The sequence below is a fragment of the Pistacia vera genome, unplaced genomic scaffold, assembly GCF_008641045.1.
Source record: "Pistacia vera cultivar Batoury unplaced genomic scaffold, PisVer_v2 Contig235, whole genome shotgun sequence".
NCBI lineage: Eukaryota > Viridiplantae > Streptophyta > Magnoliopsida > Sapindales > Anacardiaceae > Pistacia > Pistacia vera.
In genome coordinates, this window is record NW_022196041.1 from 449,251 (window position 1) to 475,956 (window position 26,706).

The 26,706-nt window shown below is 37.2% G+C and overlaps 2 protein-coding genes and 2 long non-coding RNA genes across 4 annotated transcripts; 3 read left to right on the top strand and 1 right to left on the bottom strand.

Annotated features, from left to right (window-relative positions):
• The first annotated feature begins 5,470 nt into the window (after positions 1-5,470).
• LOC116131626 lies at positions 5,471-7,169 on the top strand. The gene is made up of 3 exons (XR_004128273.1): positions 5,471-5,915; positions 6,611-6,631; positions 7,051-7,169. It is a non-coding gene; the product is annotated as an uncharacterized LOC116131626 (long non-coding RNA).
• A 771-nt stretch (positions 7,170-7,940) lies between these two features.
• Positions 7,941-8,918, top strand: LOC116131642 (probable LRR receptor-like serine/threonine-protein kinase At1g29720). Its single transcript, XM_031417306.1, has 4 exons — positions 7,941-7,974; positions 8,075-8,306; positions 8,399-8,549; positions 8,634-8,918. Exons 1-4 carry the CDS (start codon positions 7,941-7,943, stop codon positions 8,916-8,918), a joined length of 702 nt encoding a protein of 233 aa, XP_031273166.1.
• Positions 8,919-10,345: 1,427 nt separating this feature from the next.
• LOC116131643 (probable LRR receptor-like serine/threonine-protein kinase At1g29720) lies at positions 10,346-14,288 on the top strand. Its single transcript, XM_031417307.1, has 7 exons — positions 10,346-10,521; positions 13,258-13,441; positions 13,564-13,635; positions 13,708-13,779; positions 13,865-13,936; positions 14,028-14,099; positions 14,213-14,288. Exons 1-7 carry the CDS (start codon positions 10,413-10,415, stop codon positions 14,286-14,288), a joined length of 657 nt encoding a protein of 218 aa, XP_031273167.1. The 5' UTR covers positions 10,346-10,412.
• Positions 14,289-16,090: 1,802 nt separating this feature from the next.
• LOC116131627 lies at positions 16,091-17,479 on the bottom strand. Its single transcript, XR_004128274.1, has 2 exons — positions 16,343-17,479; positions 16,091-16,249 (listed from the first exon to the last, which is right to left on the bottom strand). It is a non-coding gene; the product is annotated as an uncharacterized LOC116131627 (long non-coding RNA).
• Positions 17,480-26,706: the final 9,227 nt, after the last annotated feature.

Genomic DNA, 26,706 nt, shown 5'->3' on the forward strand with positions numbered 1-26,706 from the left:
AATAAAAAATAGTGAGGCATGTATTATCGTTCACTCAAAAAATGAAAAAAGCTGCATATAACTGCTGAGATATTGTGGCGTTTCCTATTTGTTCATGTAAAATCGTATGTCTTTGAAAAAACTATTTAATAAAGATACAATTGTAAATAAGAAATAATTTATGAGTCTTATAGTAATTGGAATATGAATCCTATTAGGAAAATAATAGTCATATACTACCTATAAATATAGGGGGTGAAAAACCAATTTAATAGTATGAGGGAATGGGAGAACATAAGGTATTTGATATAGAGTTATAAACACCAGGGGAGGAGAGTGTCTTAGAAAATGAGATTGTTTCCGCTCCAGGTACTGGTTGAGCGTGCTTAGAAATAGGATGTTTCTACTCGTTTTATTACCAAAATTATGGTGTGTGGTATTCTTGTTATCGTGTTAGGAACTATAATAGCTTCCTATTATGGATTAGCAGGTTAGCGATCACAAGATATGTTGTCTTTTTGTAATGTGATGTATCTATGTTATTTATCTAGAAGTATGTTTTCGCTGCAGACTGACAAGTGGTATCAAATCTTCAAGTTGTGACTAGGAGATGATTCTTTTGAGAGGTGAAGTACATAAGAGACAGACTATCACAGGTTTAAGTTGTAGGGGAGTGGTTCAAAATCTGGCGGCAAAAATTTGGCATGGTAGGTGCGCTGAATGCTGCAGAACTTGAAAGGTTACTTGTGACTTGATGCCCGTGATGGTGGAGCGCTATCTCGTCGGTTCATCAATATGAGAAAAACTCTCACGTTCATCGCTGTGGATGGAAAACTCGCCAAGGTGGAGATTGTTGGGAGATATACTCGCTTTCCTATTTGTTACCATGTGAAATTGTAGTCTTTAGGAAAACTATTTATAAAGAATACAATTGTAAATAGAATATAATTTAGGAGTCCTTGGAATTGAAATAGAATTTTATAGAAAAGAATCTCATATTTAACTATAAATATAAAGGTGGGAACCAACTTAAGATTCTAAGAGAAGGGGAAAAACACATGGCATTTGATGTAAGGGGTATAAACACCTCGAGGAGGGTCTTAAAAAAATGGTTATGTTCCTCTTAGGTATGGTTGAGTGTGGTTAGAAACTAGGATTTTTTCTTGCCCTATTATATGCACCAAGTTATAGTATGTGTTTACTGGTTCAGAAACACAGAATCTTTCATCGTGGAGTAGGCGGTTAGCCGAACCTACGTAAATATTGGTCTTTGTGTGATGTGATTTTATTATATTATTATCTCGAAAGTATGTTTTCCGCTGCGCGATCTCCTGACAATAATCATTGTGTTGACATCAATGCTGTTTGTTTTGTTTTGTTTTGTTTTTCAGTGTTTAAAGCTTACAAATGTGGCAGAAAGCTAATTTACACTTACCTTTCATATTGTGCTCTGATGCCAGAACCTGTTATAACTCTTCTAGTTATTATCTGTATAATCTATTTTACTAGGAAATCCAGTTCTATAGTTTTGAATCTGAAGCTCACTAATCAACCACATCTTCTTAAAAATTTCTGATGATGATTTGATATTCAAGTTTTCTGCCTTTTTTTCTGGTAAATTTCACATTTATACCCGGATGTACTTTTTCTTCTTTGTTTCTACGGTGTAGAAGGCCCTTCTATATTTCTTCTTGTCCATCCACTGCAAGATCATAACTCTGGGCCTTTTAAAGTTTCTCCTCAAGTGAATGCACTATTTGTATTTTTTCTTTCTTATTTGTAATTATATCCTCTTTATACGCTTATAATTTGCTAATAATTGAGACTAATAGGGATTTCCTTCTTGGTCCATTGTTGCAGTGATCTTCTACAATAACTACACCAAACATGTGTACAGAAGCGGTAAAAAAAAATAATAAAAAACTGATCAAATTTTGGTTTGATTCCTTAAACACCCTTAAATTTTAACCTTTAAACAGTAAATTAAACTTATACCGAAACTTTTCATGGAAGAACCACACAGTAAGAGTATTCTCTCCTCCATTTATGGTCAACCATTAGTTTTAAGTATTTACTGGACTGGGGTATATTAAATATACTATATATACATGCCTCTTTGCCTGTGCACTAACATTTTTAGATGCTCATGTTAACTAGAAGTGGACTTTCATGCTCCGATGAAATTGCAGCTTAAAAATGAGTGGTAAAATTTCGGATAAAAATTCTGCAATTACTTAAATTTTTTGATTATAATACTAATTGGAATATATTTTCCGAATCTTCTAGGACTTATATATTTTTGTAAAGTCTTATTGTCGATTATGAACTTTGTGTGCTTATTTGTCCTTAGGCAATGTGGATTCTATGTTAGTTTGCACATGTGATAATATCCTGTGAATGTGTCACAAATATCTATGTCTATGATGTGAATGAACAGATTATGTGGACACATTTCTCTGATGTGCAAACATTCCGTTTCCCAGAATAGGTGACTTTCTTTATGATTTTAATGTTTCTTTAGCATGATATTTGCATTGCCTCATCTCTTACCAATGTCACTCTTCAAAAGGTGACCAAGGTCTTATGACAAGGCGTTGCGGTGGAGATGATTTTGGGCAAGGCTTTATAAAGACATCTTTTTCCTTGCCGTTTCTTTAGACCTGATTTGCTAAACTTCCATTGATGCTTTGAAATTTTCTGAGTACAATTTATTCAGGTTCTCTTTGTTTGTGATTTATCTTTATCAATCACTTTGTTGATCTTTGAGTGTAGGTACTTGGTTCCTCATATTGTTTGTGAGCTTAAAGAGAGTTAAGCTAAGGAGTTGAAGGGAAGCTTCAACCATTGAAGCTTGAGGGGAGTTCAAGCTGTCCATGAGGATTTTTGGAGGAAGCTGATCGTGACAGGACCTTAAAGAAATCAGAGAGTGAAGTTTAATGTATCGTAGAATAGGGAGTTTAACTTTGTTGTATCTAAATTCAACTCTAGATTGTCTTGCAACGGTTTGTGTTATAGTGGATTAACTTCGATCTGGACCAAGTCCCATAGATGTAGGCTAAAAGTGGTTTTAGCCGAACCATATATCTTCTTGTATGCTTTACTTTCATGTTCATGGTTGATTGATATTTTGGTTGTTTAATGATCATCAAGAAAATTAGTGTAACACCCATCCATAACCATTCCTCTGTGTTTGAAAAAGAGTTGACAAACTCTTTCAATTGATATCAAAGCAGGATCTGATAATTTTCTTCAGATCGATTGCCTGGTGTTTGATTCTTTGTTTGATCTACTTTTTATGTGTTACACTTGCTCGGATGAGCTCACATTTTGTGTTCTGTTTTTCGGTTAAACTGACTTTTCTTCCTTGATTACTCAAATTGGAAACCTAGGATGAGAGCAATTTTTAAATCTTTAGATGAGAGAGTTTGGACTGCTGTTGTTCATTGTTTTAAAAACCAGACTGACGAGCAACCTGCTCTGATGGCCGGGTCATGGTTCAACCAGTTCAACCGGTTGGATCGATGATGTCATCACACATTATGATGACGTCAGCATATTTTTAAAAATAGAAGCATATCAATATAGTTATACTGAAATAGGCTTGATAAAAGTAATATGGACAAGAAAGGGTAAGCAATAAACACTATCCAGCTGTATTGTCACACTTGATATTGATCAACACAAATCTTCTGCAAATATTTTTCTATTTTTCCTCAACTTTTTAATTTATTAGTAGTGAAACCACTCTTAAGTTTAATGTCAGAATAAGTAACTCAATATATAATTATTTCCTCTGAAATAAGTATAATCCAGAAATGACATTTCAATATGCAATATCAATCTTGCTAGAGTTCAAACAATTGATTGGCCATCTAAAACTTGATATGCATGCGGCAATCTATTATTATTACTACTATGTTTTGATACAATTCAGATCAAGATAAAGCTAAGTTGATGACAAATCCTAAGGGTGAAAATGACAAACAAGAATCTAAATTAATAATATAGAATACTACAACTTGTTAATGGACTAAAATTGTGGGACAGATGGAATAATAGTTATTGGTCATAAAAACATGTTCATATATAATTTCTAATAACCAAGTCTATGTAACAACTACTGAAAACTAGTACCATGCATGCATAATAACAATATAAAATTGGGCCCCAAAAATTTCTTTTCATTAGAAATCATATGTCTTTTATACACAAAGATTACTGTTTACAAAAATGCATTTTAAAAGACAAAACAGGGGAAAACAGTGTAGCTATTCCTCTTCGCTTGCCGACGCCCCTCCGACTGCGTCATCACCTAGAACCTGCATCCACAAAGGAAAATAACGGGGTGAGCACNTGATAATCTTTACGATGCTATTAAGGTTCTTAATATGATGGTTAGAAAGGGTGTAGCCCCAATCCATCTACTTTCAATACCATATTCAGATGAATTGCAAAGGTACTGGATATGAATCCGACATATGCTTAAGATGAAGGGAGTTGAAATGTGAGCCAAATTCTGTGACTCATAATACTTTGATGCAAATAATTGCTACCTCAAAATCAATTGACATGTTTATCAAACTGGAAAAAGGAAAGGGGATGAGTATGACATTGAGCATAATGTGATATGGGGCATCGGGTAAAATGAAGCGTGGTGGTGTTAATGCATTCGCTTCTTTTTACTACATACGATCTGTTAGCTAATAGCTCTCAATTAGGAGGAGCAGTAATCTCCACTACTTCAATTCATTTCTCCTGATATTCTTCTCACACTTTAATCAGATTAATATGAATTATATAATGCCTCACGTAAGAGTATTCTCTCTTTCTATTTATGGTCAACCATTAGTTTTAAGTATTTACTGGACTGAGGTAATATTAAAATAAAATATGTTACTATATATATATGTACCTCTTTGCTTGTTGTACTAACATGTTTAGATGCTCATGTTAAATAGAAGTGGACTTTCATGCTCCGATGAATATTCCAGCTGTCAAAAATGTGAGTAAGATTTCCTGGGATAAAAATTCTGCAATTACTTAAATTTTTGCTGATTTATAATCTAAATTTGGAATATATTTTCCAGAATCTTCTAGAACCTCATATATTTTAAGAACACTCACCATATTCTGTCAACAGAAAACTACTTGTTGCATCTGTATTGGAATTTATTAAGATAGTCAAGCTGAACAAAATAGTTCTATCATTCACTATTTCCCAGACCCACGTGGTATTGATCCTCTTGCTTGCAAAATGATAATGATCTTATTCATATTAACTCTTTAAATTTTAATGATCCTTGTGGCAGATTATCAATCACTTCATATTAACTGTGGAGGACAGGATGTAACCATCAAGAATATTTAGTATGAAGGTGATCTATTTGCCGGAAATGGAGCTACTTTTAAATTATCATAGTGGAACTGATTGGGGATTCATCAGTACTGGAGACTTCATGGGGGATAATGGACGGAATGACAATGGTTATACTTTCCTGAGTTGTACTCTACAGCACGTGCATCTCCTCTTGTTCTCACCTATAATGGATATTGTTTGGAAAATGGAAAGTACACGGTAAATCTCCACTTTGCGGAAATATCATTCAATGATGAAGAACTATATAATAGAGTTGGAAGACGTATATTTGATATTTATGTTCAGGTAATCTATTACATTTTGGGAAGAGATCATTGCTGCTAGTGTTTTTTAGAAACTTCTGATTTGATAACTCTGTTCCAGGGAAGGTTAGAGCAGAAAGATTTTAATATCAAGGAAGAAGCAAATGGAACTGGTAAAGTGATCATAAAACGATTTGACGCCACAGTGGCAAACAATACCCTAGAAATCCGCTTGTATTGGGCTGGGAAAGGGACTGTATATATTCCAAACTCTGGGAATTATGGTCCCCTCATATCTGTTATTTCTGTATGTCGTGGTAAGTCATGCTTTTTTTAATCAGTCTTCATTCAAAGAGAGCTGCTAGTGCTACAACTTTTGGTCCTTCAGTTGAAAAAAAAAAAAAAAAAAAAAATTCAGGTCATATTCATTTGTCCTCTGTCTACTGGTTACATACTATGGAAGGAGAGACAATTTAAACCCACTTTGTTCTATTATATGACTTCATCTAATCTTGTTGAAAGACATACGAGTATATGAGATGAAAATTGGAGTTATATATTGTTCATCACCCCCGAGTAGCAAATATCATTAGTGAGTGTAATTTGCTGTTCACAAACCATAGAAGGGTGATACTGCCTTCAATAAAAAATGTGACCATTTTTTTATTTTTTATTTTTGTTGTCACAATAAGACGCAGATAAAGACAAAAAAATAAATCAATCTAAATAAGGCATCCAACTCTAAAGCCAAAAACCAACATAGTCATGGCTTTTACTCACAAGAAAAGATAGTTTCCGCTCTCCTGAGTGGTTTTTCTACTTGATGTAAAAGACATCTCCCAAATCAAGTGCTAACCCTCTGACATGTTTCATGCTAGTTGATATCCTGCAGACTTGTTTCATATATATAATTATATACTATAATACTTTGAACTTTGGTTTGATGAATATCTTTTCCTTTACCACCTTAATTTGTTCTCTGATAAGCATAAGCTTTTGGTGTTAATTTCAGGTTTCAGATCAAATTGTGACGGTGAGAAATAAACAACTAAGTTATAATGATCAATTTTCTGCAAAATAACAATGTTTGCTATGATTTCTTTTAATAGTCATCCCTTGTTTCTTCTTGGCACAAATATTACTTAGCAGAGCCTAAGGAAACAAAAAATGTACCTATCATGATTGGAGTTGTCATTTCGGTGTTATGCATACTTCTTATGATCCTGGGATTCTTCTGTTGGAGATGCTATTTTCAGCATAAAAACACAAGAGAACAAGGTATGTGCTAAACCTTGTGTTTTATTCAAACTTAAGCAATAAATAAGTGAGTGCATGGCACAAACAAATGCATCATAAGTACAAAACAGTTAGACATAGTTTTGGCTTAGTTTTCCTACAATTCCTAAGTTGACTTGTAGATAATCTCTCTTCTCGTTGAATGTTACTGGGCAGATCTTAAGGGGCTAGATCTACAAACAGGAACCTTCACTTTCAGACAGCTAAGAGCTGCTACTAACAATTTTGATGCTACAAACAAGATTGGCGAAGGTGGTTTTGGATCAGTATACAAGGTACTAAACAACTATATTTTATTGAAGAATGATAATTCCAGTAGTGTCAATGCATTAGAAAATGTTTATACATATACACCACTGAGAACAATATCCTTGAAATTGACACCAAAAAGTTAATTGTGAGGGAACTTACTGGACTTTTGACGTGGTTGATGAAAAATCTAAATATTTTGTATTTTATTTTTGACTAACCTTGACGATGCAAGAAGAAGCACACCTATATATATATATATATCTTACTCAAAATATCAGCAAAGGAAAAGACGATGTTCTTCAACAATTAACAAGCAAAAGATCAACCTTGTTTTAATTTCTTTTCTCAACCAGGTTAAAAATTTCTCTAATCAGTTCAAACGTTGTATTTTGAATAATATGTGGAAGTAAGACGCTTATTATATATGTTCCCTCTTAAGGGTATTTTGTTAATTTAAGACCGCTATTTTAGCTTAGATTGTTTAATTCAATAACTTTATGTTGGATTTCATTACTAACCCTTGGTTAGTCAGTTTTAAGCTATTTAATCACATAACTCAACATTTAGCATAAGACTGTAGACATGAATGTGTTACATATAATAATTACTCAAAGCAGGGCCAACTATCAAACGGAACTGTAGTTGCTGTGAAGCAACTTTCTTCCAAATCAAGGCAAGGAAATCGAGAGTTTGCGAATGAGATAGGCCTGATTGCTGGTTTGCAACACCCAAATCTTGTAAAGCTTTTTGGATGTTGTGTTGAAGGAAATCAGTTATTGTTGGTTTATGAGTACATGGAAAATAACTGTCTTGCGCATGCACTTTTTGGTAAGCACGGTGATGTTTGTTTTTGAATTGCTTTTGCATAAAGGAATGCTTTCTGTTAATATATTTCTTGATTGGTTAATTGAATTGTTAATAAATTCAGGGGCAAGTACCTTGAAATTGGACTGGGCAACAAGGCAAAAAATATGTGTTGGAATCGCTAGAGGTCTAGCATTTCTCCATGAAGAATCAACACTCAGGATAGTTCACAGAGACATAAAAGCTACAAATGTACTACTTGACTGGGAATTAAATGCTAAGATATCAGACTTTGGATTAGCTAAACTCAAAGAAGAGGAGAACACCCATATTAGCACTAGAGTTGTTGGAACTATGTGAGCTACACTATTGTAGAGCATGATTTCTGATCTCTAAATTTATAATTTAGTGTGAAGGTTTAAGTTTTTGACATTTTGATTGATTCCGGAGGCTATATGGCTCCAGAATATGCGCTATGGGGTTACCTCACAGAAAAAGCAGATGTTTATAGCTTTGGGATGGTTGCTTTGGAAATTGTTTGTGGGAGAAGCAATGCAAGTTACTGGGCACAAAATGGATGTGTTTGCCTTCTTGATTGGGTCAGTTTCATGTGAATATATGTTTGTTGCTATGCATGGTTTTCAAATATTTTTTATTTTCTCTTTTGGCTTGGATGGTTGCAGACCTTTAATTTGCAACAGAAAGGAAACTTGATGGAGATATTGGATCCAAAGTTGGAGTATAAGTTTGACAAAGAAGAGGCTGAAAGAATGGTAAAAGTGGCTTTGTTATGCTGTAATGCATCTCCAGCATTGAGGCCTACTATGTCAGAGGTGGTTAGTATGCTTGAATCACAAACCATCATTCAAGAAGTGATCTCAGATCCTAGCATCTATGGCAGTGATTTCCAATTACAACAACTTGACCAGAATTCTAGAGGAAACTTGGCCGCTCCAAACTTTTCTTAAGATAAAACGTGGGTTGGATCTTCCACCACATCTACACATGATCTCTACTCTATCAATTCAGAGCGCACAAGAAACCTTACATCAATGGAGGATCTCTGTCAACTCAATTCTGAGACCATATTTCTAAACCCTAGTGGGAGTTCTTCGGTTTTACATAATAGTTCTAAAGTTTAATTTATGTAGGATGAACTAGATAATTATAAATTTTCTGTCCTCTAAGGCCTGTCTGCCATACAATTTCATGACTGAAGGTGCTTCTTTAGCTTGGTTTGAAGATGTTTTGTAATATTATTTCCGTGTTAGTGTAATTTTCAGCAAGGCCATGCATTCTCAAACTTGGCGTATTTATTCTGTTTTATTCAATCTAGGGATCTGTAAAGTTTAACTCTACCCCTTAAAATATATATTTTGATGATTTATTTATTTATTAAATTTTGTAGATTAACCCCTCCAAATTTAACTCTACCACAGATTATCATTATTATGACTGGTAATTACAAGTGTATAATTATAAAGAAACAATAAAACTTGTAGCATTTAACAATATTATACATTTACATTTTCCCCTCTAATAAAAGTATCAAAATATAGGTCCAAAGATAAGGAAATAAAGTTGGGCCAAATTTGATTCTAAGTAAAAGGAAGTAGCACAGAAGCTCATGTGACAATTGACAAGTCAAAGAACTTGAAAGAAAAGATGCAACGTAATGGGCAATCTTCAAGGTCTTTTTTCAGTATTTAAAGAAAAAAAAACCTCTAACTAGAGTGTCAAGTACGTTTGTTATCAAAATGTCATTTTTAACATAACATATCCAATTTTCTTAGTGTCCACATGATGAAGGGGTCGGCAAGTTGCAGAAAATTCGTGTATGAAATCTGAACAAAACAACAGACATGGAATAAATGGCGCTGGAGACTTTTCAAGCACCAATATCTCGTAAGTTACACATGTATGTGAACAATCAGAGCTGCTAGAGCCTTATTAAGTTTGAAGTGGTCCAGCTCTGTCCCTTGAAATTACTTTGCTTACATGGATTTATAGATTTTAGTCTTAATACATATGATATTATATACTTCAGCTGTGATTTCTCTTGCCGACATATACCTCCAATTATATATAGATATTCAGCAAAGACTTGTATTATTGATTCATGGAAAGCTGGCAACAACCATTAATCCATGCATCAATAATTTGCACGACTAGAACAGTCTCTTTCTAGTTCCTCTTTATTTTCCACTAAATTTCAGACTGTCTACTCACATCAATGATGTTTGTTGATAATTACTGGTTTCTTTGATACTTCAGCCGTTGACTCCATATTCCAGACTTTAAGATAAGAAAGAACACTTACCCTTGGCTCTTAGGATTTTAAATATATATATCAGCTAGTTGATCCTGCACATCATTTACTCCCTCTTCTCATGCCTATATACAAGTTGAAATTCTATCAGTTACAGATTATTTTCTACTTCGTCAAAAAGAAAAACAGAAATATGTTGATGTTTATGAAGCAGCAGTGGTTTCTTCTACTTTGTTTTATGATCATTTTATCTTGCTTTCGGCCTCTAAAATGTGCTCAGCTTCCACTGCACCCTGACGAAGGTAAATTAATTAGTTTCAGCATTATCTTTTTATCCTTCTCTACTCAAGCCTAATCTTTAATCAACATGTGTCTAATAACATATATATCGTTTTATCTTTAATATGTTAATGTTGTTGAGGAAATAATAAGGAAAAGAAATGAGAGGAAAATTATAAATATGTTCATGTCATTGAGGTGATATAGAATTAACTATGTATTCTGATATGGATCGGTGGATTTTATTCTTTATTCATATGATATATATTATGTATGGTAATGGTATATTCATATATATTATCCAATAAGACTTTCATATGTGGATATATTTATATAAACATTTTTGTGATTTTCAAAACTTATCATTATGTATTTAGTAAATTAGGTTTTTAAATTGTTGTTGTATGTATAATGGCAAAAAGAACATGTTTTACTTCTTAAAATACTTTTATAAGTATTTCATAAATATTAAAAAAAAAATATATATATATATATATACTACAATAATTTATATCAAATAAATTATTATTTAATTAATAATTAAAAAAATTCAAGATGAAATTTGATCTAGTTGGTGGTAGGGGTGTGTAAAAAAAACCATTAACCAAGCCGAACACGATAACCGAACTGAACTGATTCCAAATTTTTTTGTACCCAAAAATTTGGGTCGGTTTTGGGTATTTATTATGTGATACCCGAATTTTCTGTTCGGGTATCGGGTATTTATTTTAAGAGAACCGGGTACCCGGTACCCGGTTTATTAAGAAATAAAAAAATAAAAAACCTAGTTTTTAAACCTATTTTCCTTTAACTTTCAAAGAGCAAGAGGCAAAATCCCTAAATCTTAAGTATTTAAGTTATTAAATTAAAAGTTGATTTAGTATTGATTTAGTATATGGAAGGAATTGTATTCACAAATTCAAATTTGAAATGTAAAAAATTAAAATTCATTCAAAGTTATGCAAATTCAGGTACCTGAAAAACCGGGTATCCTTAAAAGCAGTTTAGTTTGTCGGTACCCTTTTAGGGGTACCCAAATATTCGAGTACACGGTTTTTCAAGCAAAATCGGTTCGGATACCCGGTTTTGCGCAGCCCTAGTTGGTGGTAGTCAACCTCTAGTCAAAATTGTCAATGTCGCTCAACTCCGATAAATTAATGGTCAACAATGGTGTATTGGGACACAAGTAGTCTTGTCAGGATCACGAAAGAGGTGATCTGTTGGAATCTAGTTGAATCATCAGATTCTAATGTTGAATGTGGCCACAAAAGGTGGCGAAAGGTTCAATCGCCTTGTACAGCTAAAGTAAGTGTCAAAATTTGGTGATTTTACCAAATTTCAACAAATCGTCTCATGTAAATCCCGATAGGATTGATTGTATCTTTAACGCACCATCATTGACCGGTAGTTGACCACTGCATATGGTGTTGACAACTATTGCTATTTCGATATCTTGAAATTTATAAATTATTTATTTAATCAATTAAATATTTAATTTAAGTTTATTTTGTAATTTAAAGAACTATGTACATATATGTTTATCATTCTACATATATAAAATCAACTTTGAAACTAATTTGATTTTTAAAAACTTCTTGAGTCCTTTACCGGCTTTTAGTAGTTTGAGATTTATAAGAAAAATAACGAAAAAAAATACAAAAAATATATAAAGAAGTATGCTTGAGATATATAAGTTGAGATTTACAAGCTTATATGAGTGTGTTTGGTTGAGGTAATTCCCTAATATTGAGGTAATGTCATCATATATTATTTATATTATCACGTTTGATTGTCAAGTAATAAAATATTTCGATAATCTTCCAAAACAAATAGTAATTATTGGTGGTTATATAGGTGGTAATCTGATTAACTTCATTTTATTAGATATTTTAAGATTATTTGGTAATCTTAATTTTGTTATAATTTTACCCCTTATTAATAAAATTTTAGGACAGTAATGCCCTTGTTATAAAAACAATTTACAAGAATTTTATAGACAATTTTTGCCTTATGCTCAAGATTTTAAAGATAGAATTATCCTTGTACTTCAACCAAATTATCAAGACCACAACCACCATTCTAGCCACCCAAGAGGACTGCCAACCGTCGGTCACCACCACCATCGTTAGTCATCGTAATGGCTCACGACCAACCAGATTTAACCAATTGTGTGCTAGTAAGGCCATTTCAAGATGAACATGTGATCCGTGGTCGGACGACCAAAGATATGCCATGAATCAGCCATATTTAGTCTTTTTTGGCACACGGCCTAACGGGTCCGATCGATCGTGTGCCATTCAAGAGATTGTTGGCGATGGTGGCTGGGTGTTTTTGTTACCTTTTAAACTTTTTTAATTGTTAGAATATTTTAGCTAAATCTGAATTGTTGGGGTTAAATAATATAATACAAATTAATAATAATATTAAAATATAAGGACAATTTAGTAATATAACCCTAACATATAATATACCGTCCAATTTATTCATTCCAACCAAACATATCAATATAACATACTCTTTAATTTACTCTTATCTAACAAAACATATTTTTAGTAGGATTCCTAGTTTCAAGGTTAACATTCTCAGTAATACAATATTTCTTGAACCAAACGCCCCTAATAATAAGAGGCAGCATTAGTCTTGTTAAAGGAAAAGATTTGAACTTTTATTTTTATAAAGAACAAAGTTCTGATGTATTCAACTATAGCGCCAATATATGTTTCCCTTTTTTATCCTTCTGAACTACTGATTATATGCAGCCATCGTTCTCAAGCAAATGGCTGCAACAATGGGCTTCACACTCTTGAATTCCACAAAGGATCCTTGCCAATCACATATGCTCCCAATAGCCACTTACCACCTAGAAGCAAGTAATCCCACAACCCCAACCAACATAATCCTTTGTAACTACACTTCTGGCAATTACTCTCACATCACCAACATGTAAGTCCTCTCTTCTTCTTTCACTTTCTCTTTGTTTTCATTTTAAATTCAGTTTGATGAATTGTAATGGGGCTTTTTGAACAACTGATATATATCATTGACATTTCTTACTTGGACTGCAGATCACTCAAAGTTCAGAGTTTTCAAGGCAGGCTTCCACCGCAACTTGTCAACCTTAAGTTCCTCCGGTTCATGTAAGAAAAAAAAATATATCGCACTATCAGCTCAACTACTTTCACTCTCATTAATTATCTTCTCCTTAACAGTGATTTCACTTGCAACTATCTCAATGGCACTCTTCCAAAAGAATGGGCTGCATTGCGGCATTTGGACACTATGTAAGTTGGCCCGGTGTCAAACTCTCCGAATGAAGTTTTGCTTCAATTTTATAATTATATGACCAGTGAATTTAATCCCTTGCAGCTCCGTTACTGCCAACCGCTTAACGGGGGAAATTCCACCGGATTGGGGCAATATTACCAATCTCATTTACTTGTACACTTTAGAAATTCAATATATCTGTTGTTTCTATGTAAATGCATGGTTTCCTGTTTATACTCATGGTTTTAATAAAAACAAAATCTAGGAGCTTGGAAGCCAACCACTTATCTGGAAGCATCCCTGAGAAGCTTGGGAAATTGGTCAATTTAAACGTCCTGTATGATATCATTGCTCTTAATATTTCAATTACCAAGGTGTTTGATTATCAATAATTAAATTTATCAAAAAATGTTTAACTAAGCTAGTTTTGTGCATGATCTCACAATTTAGGTCACTTTCCTGCAATCAGTTTGTTGGAAGCTTGCCTGAAACACTAGCAAACATCAAGAACATGAATAATTTGTAAGTTCTCACACTTTTTTTTTTTTTTTTNAAAAAAAAAAAAAAAAAAAAACTTATTTTCTTTCTTATAAACTTATGATTTAGAAACAGTTATCAAAATCTATACAAACAAATCAAACCGATATTGGAAAAAATATTTCTTAAAAATAACTATAAATAACCCAAGCCCATCTATTCACAATCAAACTTATTAAACAAATAAATGACGAGTGAATTACAATTTCCCACCCAAGGTTTATCGTGATTATTTTCCCACCCAATTTTTTTTAAGAAAAATAGTTTTCCACCCATCGTTGAGATCATTTTGTTAACTTCAACTGAACAAGGACAAAATGTTAAACTTTAACTTAACAATGACAAATAGGGCTGTACAAAATCGGGTACTCGAACCGGTTTTGCCCAAAAACCGGGTACCCGAATATTCGGGTACCCCTAAAAGAGTACCTGCAAACCGAACCGCTTTTAAGGGTATCCGGTTTTTCGGGTACCCTAATCTTCGGGTCAAAAACCGGATACCCGGTTTATGATTCGAATTTGAATATTTTTGCAGAATTTTAATTTTTTACATTTCAAATTTCAATTTGTGAATACAATTTCTTCCATATACTAAATCAACTTTTAATTTAATAACTTAAATACTTAAGATTTGAGGTTTTTGCCTCTTGCTCTTTGAAAGTTAAAGGAAAATAGGTTTAAAAACTAGGTTTTTTATTTCTTAATATACCGGGTACCCGGTTCTCTTAAAATAAATATCCGATACCCGAACCGAAATTTTGGGTATCACATAATAAATACCTGAAATTGACTCGAATTTTCGGGTTCGGTTTGGTTAACGGTTATTTTTGCACACCCCTAATGACAAGATAGTAAATTCACAAATGTGGTAGATGTCTATCGAGCAGTAATATTAGGTCTACAATCTTCTCTCACAACCCCCGACATGATAGTTCGTAATTGATTAGCTTACAAATAAGTAGACAGGACCCACAGTAAGCAAACATGATATATTTACGAGTTGACTAATTATAAGCTATCACGTCAGAGATTATGATAGAAATTTGTGAGATTAGATTGTGGACCTAGAATTACTCATCTATCGGGTGAGGCGAATACAAAACCTCTGGGTATAATTGACTTCGGCCGGGGGGTTTGGCATCCGGTAAAGAAAGAGAGGTAAATTCAGTTTGTTTTTATTAAAAATCAGTCATCATTAATTTTCAATTAAATTAAAAACAAAAACAAATCAAGAGTGTTACGGAGATATAACCCTAGTTAGTAAAAACGCGTATTATACGCGAATTATACGGACAGCCGTATAATTCGCGTATAAAACGTCCGTATACGTATTTTCTAAAATCTGCCGAATTATACGCGTATTTTAAGCCCTCCCGAATTATTCGCGAATTATTGAAAAAAAAAAAACAAAAAAGGTCACCCCCAAAACGACGTCGTTTTGTGGGTTTTTTTACTAAAAATTAAAGCAGATCTCAGTTTCAGTTCTTCACTTCTTCTTCGTTCTTCCTTACTTCAGCTCTTCTTCCTCAAATCTTCACGTTTTCAGCTTTTCTTCATCTCTTATTCTCTTTCCAAATGTGAGCGTATAAATAACTCCGGCCTTCACATTCACACTCTGAGAAATTGAAGCTTCGTTGCCTAGCCTTACCGCATGAACACCACGAGGCACCGCGAAGTAAAACCCACCATGACATTTCAGTTACATATTCAAGCTGAAACTGAAATCATTAATGANGTTAAAAAAAAAAAAAAAAAATTGTACATTTAGAATTTTTTTTTTTTTAAAAAAAAAAATGTATGACATACATCCCACAATAAACCTTTGTCTTTGCAACATTGAACTGCTCCATCAAACATTTCGTCAAGCCGTACTTATACTTAAACCCATAATCCAAGAGCTTCTTTGATGAATTTCGAAGTCTTTTATAAGCTTTAATCTCCTTAAAACGTCTGTAATAAAACAAAAAGGTCAACTGTTTAATCCAGTAGAAGCTTTGATATTAAATGCAATCAAAAAAGAGAATTGAATTAATAGAAACTCACTCTGCAGATGGTAGTTCAAATTCTAGGTATTTGGCTGGGAAATATTCAAATATTTCATTAATTATCAATTCTGAGTGATAAAGAAATATACATTCTCTTCAAATTAGGATTTAGGATATTCAAAAAGGAAGATTTGTACAAACACTCCATCATCACAGACCATATTATATGATCTCGATTCCCTATATACATAAAATTATTCACATTATTGTTTTGAAACTTGGATAATCAATCATAATTAAAACATTAAAATGAACAAAGGGAGGACAAACTCAATATCATAGTGAGAAAATGTAAACGGATGAGGGCATAGTAGGGCAAATGAAGGGTCCAACAACCAAGGGAAGAACCAAAGACACAAGATTTAGTTGTGACAATACGGGTTAAAATATCAAAAGGCCAAACGATATCCTCCCACCCGAACTTTACGCTACCAACAATTTTATATCAAAAAGTTAAAAAACGACAATTACCCATCTTCTGTCAGAATCCTTTTGAAGAAGGACAAGATGATAAGCAGCCAAAAAAATCTAATATTGTTCACTCTCTTTAATATTAGTTTTATAATAACTCTCTTTTCAATTTTCATATTTTATTTTTGCAATTAATTTTAATTAAAATTTTAGAATCCCCTGCAATGGCAAACATATTCACCGAACCACAAATATATCAGCATCTTTTTTTTTTTATTTGTTTGTGTACAATGCAGTTCAATGAAAATTAGAGAGGCATCTTAAATTTTCTTCCCCACTTGTGCAGCGTTCAATGAAAATACATTATGCCAAAACTAGTTACCATTCTAACCAAAAACTTACATTTTTCTTCATTCAAACACTTGTTCTTCAGTATAGCTCAGGACCACCATTGTTAAAGGTTTTTGAAGAATGAAAAAAGGGAGAATAAAGGAAAAAAAGAAAGATAAGAGAAAGAAAAGAGGCGGAGAAGATGAAGAGATGAGATGGATGGCAATAGAAAATGAAGTAAAAGATAATAAGAAAATAGGAGAAAAAAATTAGGGATTTGTGATGAAGGCAATATGAATGAGCATAAGTACCAATAAGTAAGCAACATACAATATGTGATGAAGGCAATATGGTCTCTTTAGAAGTGACAAATATGAACAGAAAAAAAGAGAAATGCTTACCAAGGAAACCTTTTTCTATNGATTGCACTTAGGTCGTCGAGGAGTGGCATTCCTAAGATGACGTTATAGGTGGTTGGGCAATCAACCACTAAGATTTTTACCATCATTATCTTTATCTGAAGCTTCTCCCCAAGAGTCATAGGCAGCTCGATTATTCCCTTGGGGACTAAGCTATCCCCAATGAACCCATACAACGATGATGGGCATAATCTCAAATCTCGCTCGGTGATCCTCATTTCTCAAAAAGCTCCCAAGAAGATGATATTCACTATACTTCCATTATCGACCATTATTCGGAGGACTCAAGCATTTTCAATCCTGGCCATGATTACAATCGCATCATAGTTATGGCAAGGGGATTTGTTGCATTCCTCCTTAGTAAAGCATATCATCTCACTTTCCATTTTAGGCCGCTTTGGCGATTTCACCTCACAATTAATTACTTGGTTGACCGAGTCTGTCTTGGCTTCTCGCACATATTGCTCGTGAGAATTCCTGGAGCTTCCTACAACATCGGGTCCCTCATAAATCATACCCACCAATACACTGTCTACTGGTTGGGCTTGTCGCAAACTTGATTCTGTCTTACATACTTTTTTAGATGTCCCTTCTTTATTAGGTCTTCAATGGCATCTTTCAAAGCTCATCACTTATTCGTAATGTGCCAAATATGCTTATGGAACCTACAGTACTTCTGGTGGTCCCTTCTCCCTGGTGCCCCTTTCATCCTTTTTTATGGAGGTAGCTTCCTAGCCTCGCAAGAGACTTCTTAGATGTAAGCCACATCTTCTGCCAGAGGAGTATACTCTACGTACCAAGGAAATGTTGTCTTTCCCAACGAGGACTTGTACGCTACCTTTCTTGGTACCTGTTATGGTCCTTATCACCTCGGTCTTGGCCTTTCCATTTCTCTAATGGGTAGTCTTGCTGTTGATCAAAGGCTCTTCTTGAGGAACTACCAGCTAAGGCAGGTAGTGAGCTCTCAACTCGTTGATGTTTAACCACCATTTGATAGAATTTGGCCAAACTGACGTAGTCTTCACTTTGGAGTTCTTTCCATAATTTTGTTTGCAGTCTTATCCCAACGATCAATAAGGTTTGAATTGATTCTTCTAGAGCATCTGTAACTTTGGACTGCTCGTTATGGAACCTTGTTAAATATGAGGTTAAAGTTTTGTCTTTCTCTTGGCGAATACTTCTTAGATAACTGAGCGGCATGGCGAGCTTTCTCCTTGCTTGGAATTGTTGGAGATTAAGTGAGGAGAACTACTGCCACAATTGGATTGAATTCGCCTTTAGCCTTTTATACCACCTCTCGGCATTTCCTACCAAAGTGACTGCAAAACATCGGTACTTCGCCAAGTCGGAAACCTGATGTAATTTCATCAAGTCATTAAAATTATCAAGGTGGTCTCTAGGATCTCTTTCCCGTCGAACTTATTCTTGGGTGCCTTGAATCCCTAGGGAAGCGATGTTTGACGGACTTCCTCTGTAAATAGAGAGCTTATCATCTCTTCTGCCGAATTGTTCTGGCAGGCTCTAAGATCATCGAGCATTCTCTACACCTGATCTAAATCCTCATTGTGAGGAGGATTTTGACAGTGAGCTCTATTCAACCTTACCTCAAGCAGATGAGTCCGGAGATCAATCGCTTGCGAGCCTGCTTTGTCATGCACACTAGTGCGCAAGATGAAGTCATGATGGCTGGGATAGTAGGTGATGTCATGCTCCTCGGTACATTGCTCGTGACGTTGGTTAAAGCTGGAATGTCGGTTGTTGCCAAAATGAAATTCATGGCTGACCTCGCGGACTTACGAGTTTGAGCTTGCCTTTGGCCTAGGTTAAAACCGGCATGCTGGCATTAGGCATTTCGTCAATTTGGCCGAGAGTCCTTTTGGCGACCATTGTCTTCATTTTCCCCTATGGGCTGTTTGCCTAGTCACTTCCCAGGGTTAACCTGCCCCTAAGATTCACGCTCGTAAGCGAAATGTGCCTAGCAAAGTCTAGGGTAACAGTCGCTCTTTGCTACCGATGAACCAAATTGGTCACTAGCAGAGTTATTTTTCCCACTGTGTGTAACCTTGGTGAAACGTGGCTAATCGAGATTCTGGTTGACCTGCTGCTCGTTCCTTAAGTCAGCCACATTCTATTGCACCACTTGTGCAACCAGCGTCCTTATCATCTCCATCAACTGTCCATTCTTGGGATTAGAGGTCCCTACCCCTAATTAATTTGCTACTTGTTGCATCGGTGGTACTAGCGGTTGGCCTGGAGTAGTTGTTTGATTCACCTCCTGGTGGGTGGCTTCCATATTGTCGTGGTTTTCAGTGGTTGCTTTGGATCTTGTATAGGCCATTGGGAATTTCAGGTGATCAGTTGTTCACTAAAGTTGTTGTTTTTTGCCGAAAATAAGAGAAGTAGGCTGAGACCCTCCTTCTAGCACCAAAATGTTGATACGAAAATCGCATCAACCTGAGAGAACCAATTGACCTTGGTGGAATCGGAATGGATGTGTGCATGATTAAAGATAACCAGCAATTGAATGTAAATGTGTGTAAAATATGTAAAGAACACAAAAGGATTTTTAAAGTGGTTTGGCAAGTTAGAACTTGAGTCTACGTCCACTGTTATCTTATTGCTTTTTAGGGATTACAAGAACAATAAATCTGCCTAGAATAATTTGCTAACCCCTCTCTCATCATTTGAGGGGGTTCATATACCAATTTGCAATTAATAGGGGGAGATAAGTTTGGGATTGCAATCAAAGTTGGTTTGTAATCCCGTGATCTTCATGATCATGCGCTGAGATTGCGTTGCCAGAAGTGTTGATCTTATTCCTTCCAAAATATCCGAGATTGGAGTTTATCTTTGATTTCATTGAACAACTGTTTGGATTGATCACTGGGACAAGCTTCGCCTGGGTCGAGCTTACTCTGAATCAAATTGATTTTCAGTCGAGCTTGTTCTTGGTCGAACTACTTTCTGCAAGCTTCCAAGATCTGCAAGCCCTTATGGCAAAAATCACACACAACAATCCTAGTGGAGGAAATTAATGACTAGTCTTAATTAATAATTATATTATAAAAACTGAACATCATTAACTCGTCTCAAGCTGAAATATTATTCTGTCAACAGTTACGATGTTTATGAAGCAGCAGTGGTTTCTTCTACTTTGTTTTGTGATCATTTTATCTTGCTTTCGGCCTCTAAAATGTGATCAGCTTCCACTGCATCCTGCTCCTGACGAAGGTAAATCAATTAGTTTCAGCATTAATTAATTATACTTATTATCTTTTTAGCCTTCTCTATTGAAGGTCTTAATCATTATATTAATCAACATGCATCTTATAAGAATATATCGTTTCATCAGTTTATGAAGCCTTGTGGTAATTAAGGCTCTTTTAGCTGGTATAAGAGAGGAATTATAAGGAAAATAAATTAAAGAAATGAGAGGAAAATTATTAATATCTTAATTTTATTGAAGGATATAAATTAGAGAATAATTAATCAAGTAATCTCATATGTTTATTCTTAATACATATGATAAGATGGGTAATACTTTTGTTGATGCTGTCATATGTTTTATCGACACAATTATAGATAATATTTTTAGATTTATTAATGATTTTTAAGTAAAAATCAAAATTTTAGTTAGGATTTGATTGTAATAGTAGTGTCTTGTGCTTGGTGGGGTATGAGATTGGATAAGAATGTTTATATTAAAAAAATATTTTAAAACTTTTAAAACTAATTTAACAAAAAAATTTTAATTATTAAATACTTCTAACATTTTAAATTATTTTATAAATAATTAAAAAATTTATGTGTTAGATAGTGAGTTAACTTATACATAGTAAATGAAAAAATACATAACACAATTAGAAATATTTAAATGTCATTATGAATTAAAATTAAAATTTACTTTGTAATATTATTTTAATTTTGTTATGCCTAAAAAATATGAGGGCTGACGTCAGGTCCTTTCAGCCCACAAAAGTCAGGTCATTGGAACAACCACCGCTTGCGTCCGTCAGGATAGTGGGTGCGCGTCAGGCTAGTCAAGAGCTATGGTGCTCCCACGTGTCCAATCCCTGCTCTAAATCGCGCGAATCACTCTGGAAGGTGGGCAATGTGACATAAAGAAGGATTTGCATGGATAATCCCACCAACTTACAGATTTAGTGATCATTGCCTCATGGCATCTCACTATATATTTGAAGTTCATCTCTCATTGAAGGGGATTAGCACATTTTACACTTGATTAATTACTCTCTTTTTCCTAGAAATCTCGGCATTTGATACCTTGTAACATTATTGTAAAGTCAGTCAACTAAAAGCGACCTGACCTTTATCATCAATACAAGCATCAGTGGACGTAGGACTTGCTACCTTAGCATCCGAACCACTTTAAAAATTGTCCCCATTGCATTTACTATCTCTATATCCATTACATTCACGTGTGTCTTTTGGGTCCACACAACATTTCACACATGCGTTTCGTTGGTGTAAAATCACACATCAACAGTTTGGCGGTAGAAGGAGGGCCCGATTTAGTGTTCATCCTTCATCAGAAGAATCTCCGACTTATCGGTCCTACAGCAACAAATGGCTCGCCAACTAGAACATGAGCGAACCAACCAGGGTACTGAGGGGCCCCCCCAAGTTCAGGGGATACTTCTTCCAAAAAACCTTCAGCCCCGCAAAACGCTGTGGGAGATATCCCGTCAAGTTCACAGCTTGACCCCGTTATAAGAAGCTACTTGGAGAGGTTTGACAATACTCTCCAAACGGTCAACCAAAGGTTGGACCGTTTGGACCAAGACGCGCCATCTAAGTCAGCTGTGGCGGTGCAACCGCCAAAAACGCCTGCAGGTCGCATGAAAGTGCGGCAAAGGGAAATAGCCCGTGCCGCGAGTACTACAGCGCAAAGACGAAAGGGTAAGCAAGTGGCAAAAAGCAAGCCCACGGGCTCCGAAGGGCCAGCAAACACCCACTGCATCCCAAATAGAATACCAGTCTCACTGAGACTCGGTGAAAAGACATAACTAGAGCTGTCCCATGCCACGTCACAGGTACACACCCATAAAAATGCTGGACGGGGCGATTCTTATCACCGTCAGCAAAGCAATCTTGGTCGTCACTGTGCGAGAGGGTCCCACACTTCGCGGGGCGGTTCTTACCACCGCGAAGGTCGTGAAAATACCCCGCACCTTTCATCGCCATCACACGCCTCTAGTCAACGCTAGTCAGCGAGTGTCGAGAATGTCTGGAACCGTCGGCCGAGGCGAAGAGGAACCCAACCTCCGGACCTTCCTCAATCATAACCGCGAGAATCGAACTCGGATGGGTGAAAGTAACCCCCAAGCGGCTCCATTGCCACAAATTGAGGAGCTGCAGTGAGCTCTTGACAGACTAAGAGCTCAGCAAAATGAGCAGGGGCAGGTCGCATCTGCGTCCCCCTTCTCTCCCAAAGTGTTAGCCGCTCCACTCCCACCAGGATTCAGGATGCCTGACATGCGGGCGTTTGATGGAAATTCTGATTGACAGGATCATCTATATAAATTTAACGACCTGATGGAGCTTCACCAGGTCTCAAATTTGGCAAAATGCTGCTGTTTGGCAGTGACGCTGACCTCCCACACCAAAAGATGGTTCAGGTCGCTCCCAGCAGGATCGATCAGTTCATGGCCTCAGATGAGCACGATGTTCCTAAGGCATTTTCAAGCGAATTGAAAGTTTTCAATGCCTCTGAGCTATCTTAGCAATATAAGGCAAGAAATGGATGAATCCCTCCAGTCCTACATTGACCGTTTCCACAGAGAGCTCAATAAGGTGGCTCATACTCCCAAGGAGTCTGTTCGGACTCTCATCATAGCCGGGGTACGCCCTCAAACCGACCTGTGGAAAGAATTACAAGTTGAGGACGATGTCTCCCTCACAGGATTCTACAACCTTGCAGAGAAATACCTCCGAATAGAAAATACGTTGGCTGCACTTCGCCGTTGCGACCCCGGCACATCGAGCAGTATGTCTGGTCAGGGGGAAAGTAGAAGAGCTGATCGCGGAAGGAATGCTGACGATCAGCGGAAAGGGAAGAAACCCTGCTACGAGCACAAAAATTCCTATGCTCCTGTTCCTCGTCGCGACCACGACAGAATTCAATATACTCACTAAATGTGTCTGTATTAGCCATTCTTGATAAATCCGAGGAGGTCAGTCTACTCGGTGAGCTAGAACCCATGAAAACTCCTACGACAGCCAGAAATAACAAAAAATATTGTCGCTACCATCGGGACAATGGGCATCATACCGATGGGTGCCGAGCTCTAAAACAAGCAATCGAAAAGCTCATCAAGAAAGGGCACTTCAAGGAGTATATTGATGACTCCGCTCCCACAAAAGAGAAGAACCAAGGGGAGCATGGGAAAAAAATGTTGTGATCGTAGAAGGTATAGTAGTGTCAACATAATCTTTAGAGGACCGTACCTCGCGGGAAACACGCGGGGTGCGCAGGAAAAGTATGCTCGCGAAGCTTATCACGACCCGATCAGGGTGATGAATACATCACAACGACCACAAAAGGCTTGAAAGGAGGAGCCGATCACCTTCTACGAGAAGGAGGCAGCTCGCCTACATCATCCTCACGACGACGCCTTTGTGATCACGCCTTTCATAGGGCACCATAACGTCCGCAGAATGCTAGTGGACAACGGAAGCGTTGTGAACATTCTGTTCCAGACCACTTTCGAAAGAATGAATTTGGACGAGGCCGATCTAAAGCCCGCCTCGATCCCTTTTTATGGCTTTACAAGGGACCACCTGATCCCCAAAGGAACGATCCAGCTCCCAGTCACGCTAGGTGATTGCGATGAAGTGACTAAGGTTACTGAATTCTTGGTCGTGGATTGCCCATCGGCCTTCAATGGAATCCTGGGTTGACCTCTATTGAGAAGCTTCAAAGCGGTCACTTCCATATACCATCTCAATATGAAGTTCCCCACCCCAACAGGGATAGGGGAAGTGAACGGATCGCAAAGCGCATCTCGCGACTGCTACATAAAAGCAATGCAGATGGCATGTAAAGGAAAGGGCATTTCACGATGTGTGCCCCGACAGGCTATGGCGATCAGCTGGATCGAGCCACAGCCTGGCCCAGCAGAGAATTCAAGAAACCCCTCCAAGCAGCCCGGTTGGGGATTTGTCAGAGGTATCGGTCGACCCAAAAGATCCAAGCCGAGTGTTAAGAATTGGGAGCAATCTCAACCCCCAGCTCACGTCCGAGCTGATAATCTTCCTGATAGAAAACATCGATGTGTTTGCCTGGTCGCACGCAGATATGGTCGGGATCAGCCTGGACATCATTTGCCATGCATTAAACATCGACAGCGAAGCAAAGCCAGTTCGCCAAAAAAGAAGAGCAATGGATTCGGAGCGGTATGCCGCCTTGAAATTGGAAGTGGACAACCTCCTCCGAAATAGGTCCATCCAAGAGGCACTCTACCCGACCTGGGTTGCCAACCCAGTTCTGGTAAAAAAGCCAAACGGCAAGTGGCGAACCTACGTCGACTTCAGCGACCTCAACAAGGCTTGCCCTAAAGACAGCTTCCCTTTGCCAAGAATTGACAGGCTCGTGGATGCCACCTCGGGGCACGAGCTGCTAAGTTTCATGGACGCATACTCGAGATACAATCAAATTCTGATGTATGGGCCAGACGAGGAGCATACGTCCTTCATTACAGACCGGGGGCTGTATTGTTACAAAGTTATGTCTTTCGGCCTCAAGAACACTGGCATGACCTACTAGCAGTTGGTTAACCGAACGTTCTCCGACTAGATCGGAAAAACAATGGAGGTCTATGTAGATGACATGTTGATCAAATCTCAGGTTGCCTTAGAGCACATTGTGCATCTCGCTGAGATGTTTGACATCCTCCGACTGTATAGAATGAAACTGAATCCTCTCAGGTGTTCGTTCGGAGTATTGTCAGGAAAATTCCTAGGGTACATGGTTAACCAGCGAGGGATAGAAATAAACCCCGAGAAGATTCAAGCTCTACTCGATATGGAGAGCCCGACCAGCAAAAAACAGGTCATGTGTCTTAATGGACGAATAGCAGCACTTAGTTGCTTCATATCGAGGTTAACAGATCGATGCTTACCGTTCTTCAATGTCCTAAAGGCCAACAAGAAGTTCGAGTGGACACCCGAGTGCGAACAGGCATTCCAAAGCATAAAGAACACCTGGGGAAACCACATCTCCTGTCCAAGCCTTTTCCACAGGAAATCCTGCTTCTGTACCTGCCCGTCTCTTAGTTCGCGGTCAGTGCAACCCTGATTCGGGAAGAGGAAAAGGTGCAATGGCCAGTGTACTATGTGAGCAAGCGTCTGACGGATGCCCTTTCGTTCTGGAGTCGGTTCGCCAATTCGGAAGATAAGTTTCTCTCTGTTTTGGCAGCCTCTAGGCTTCACCTGAGCGTCGCGTTCTCTCCCTTCAACGCGACCTCCCCCTTTGCGGCCCCCAGTTGAGCCTTTTTCAGAGACATTCGCATGGAAAAAAGGGCCTGCGAACAAAGAAAGATGGAGTTAGCCAATAAAAATAAGCTAAGGGTAGTTCCCGCCAAGGACAGTTCGCTCACCTTACTTATGTGCTAGACCGACATGGACATCAGGTCGACATCGCTGAAATTTGCGAACTGCTCGAATGATTTTGAGAGTCCGCATTCCAGTAAAGTGTAGACCACCGGCTGCAGGTACTCCAGCAGGTTCCCTAGCGAGTCCAACATTGGGGTATCCGTCTTCGCACCTTCAGTAATGGTCGTGTCAACCATCGGTTCCTTTCCCAACCTTCTCCCGACGTCCCTCTGTGACCTCCTTAGCTGCTCGCCTTCATATTCGATCTCTGATTCCTCGACCTGAATTTGCCTCCTCTTTTTTCGCTGAGCCATCGTCTTCATCCTTGGGTGAGCAGGCGACGGCTGGGAGACCTTCGTAGTTTGCATTGGTACATCTTCTGCTGGCTGCGACTAAGAAGTTTCGGAAGGTCGCACCGGTTGGCTCGGGGTTGCGCCCTCAGTCGGGGGGATTGTTTGAGCAGCTTCGATCGCCTTAGCTTTCTTTGACCAAGGAAAATTGAGAGGCCTTCGTCGAGGCTGCTCTGGCTCCTTCGGTGGCATGGTTGTTGCATGCAAGGCAAGTTAGTAAAGGCATTATATTCCACAAC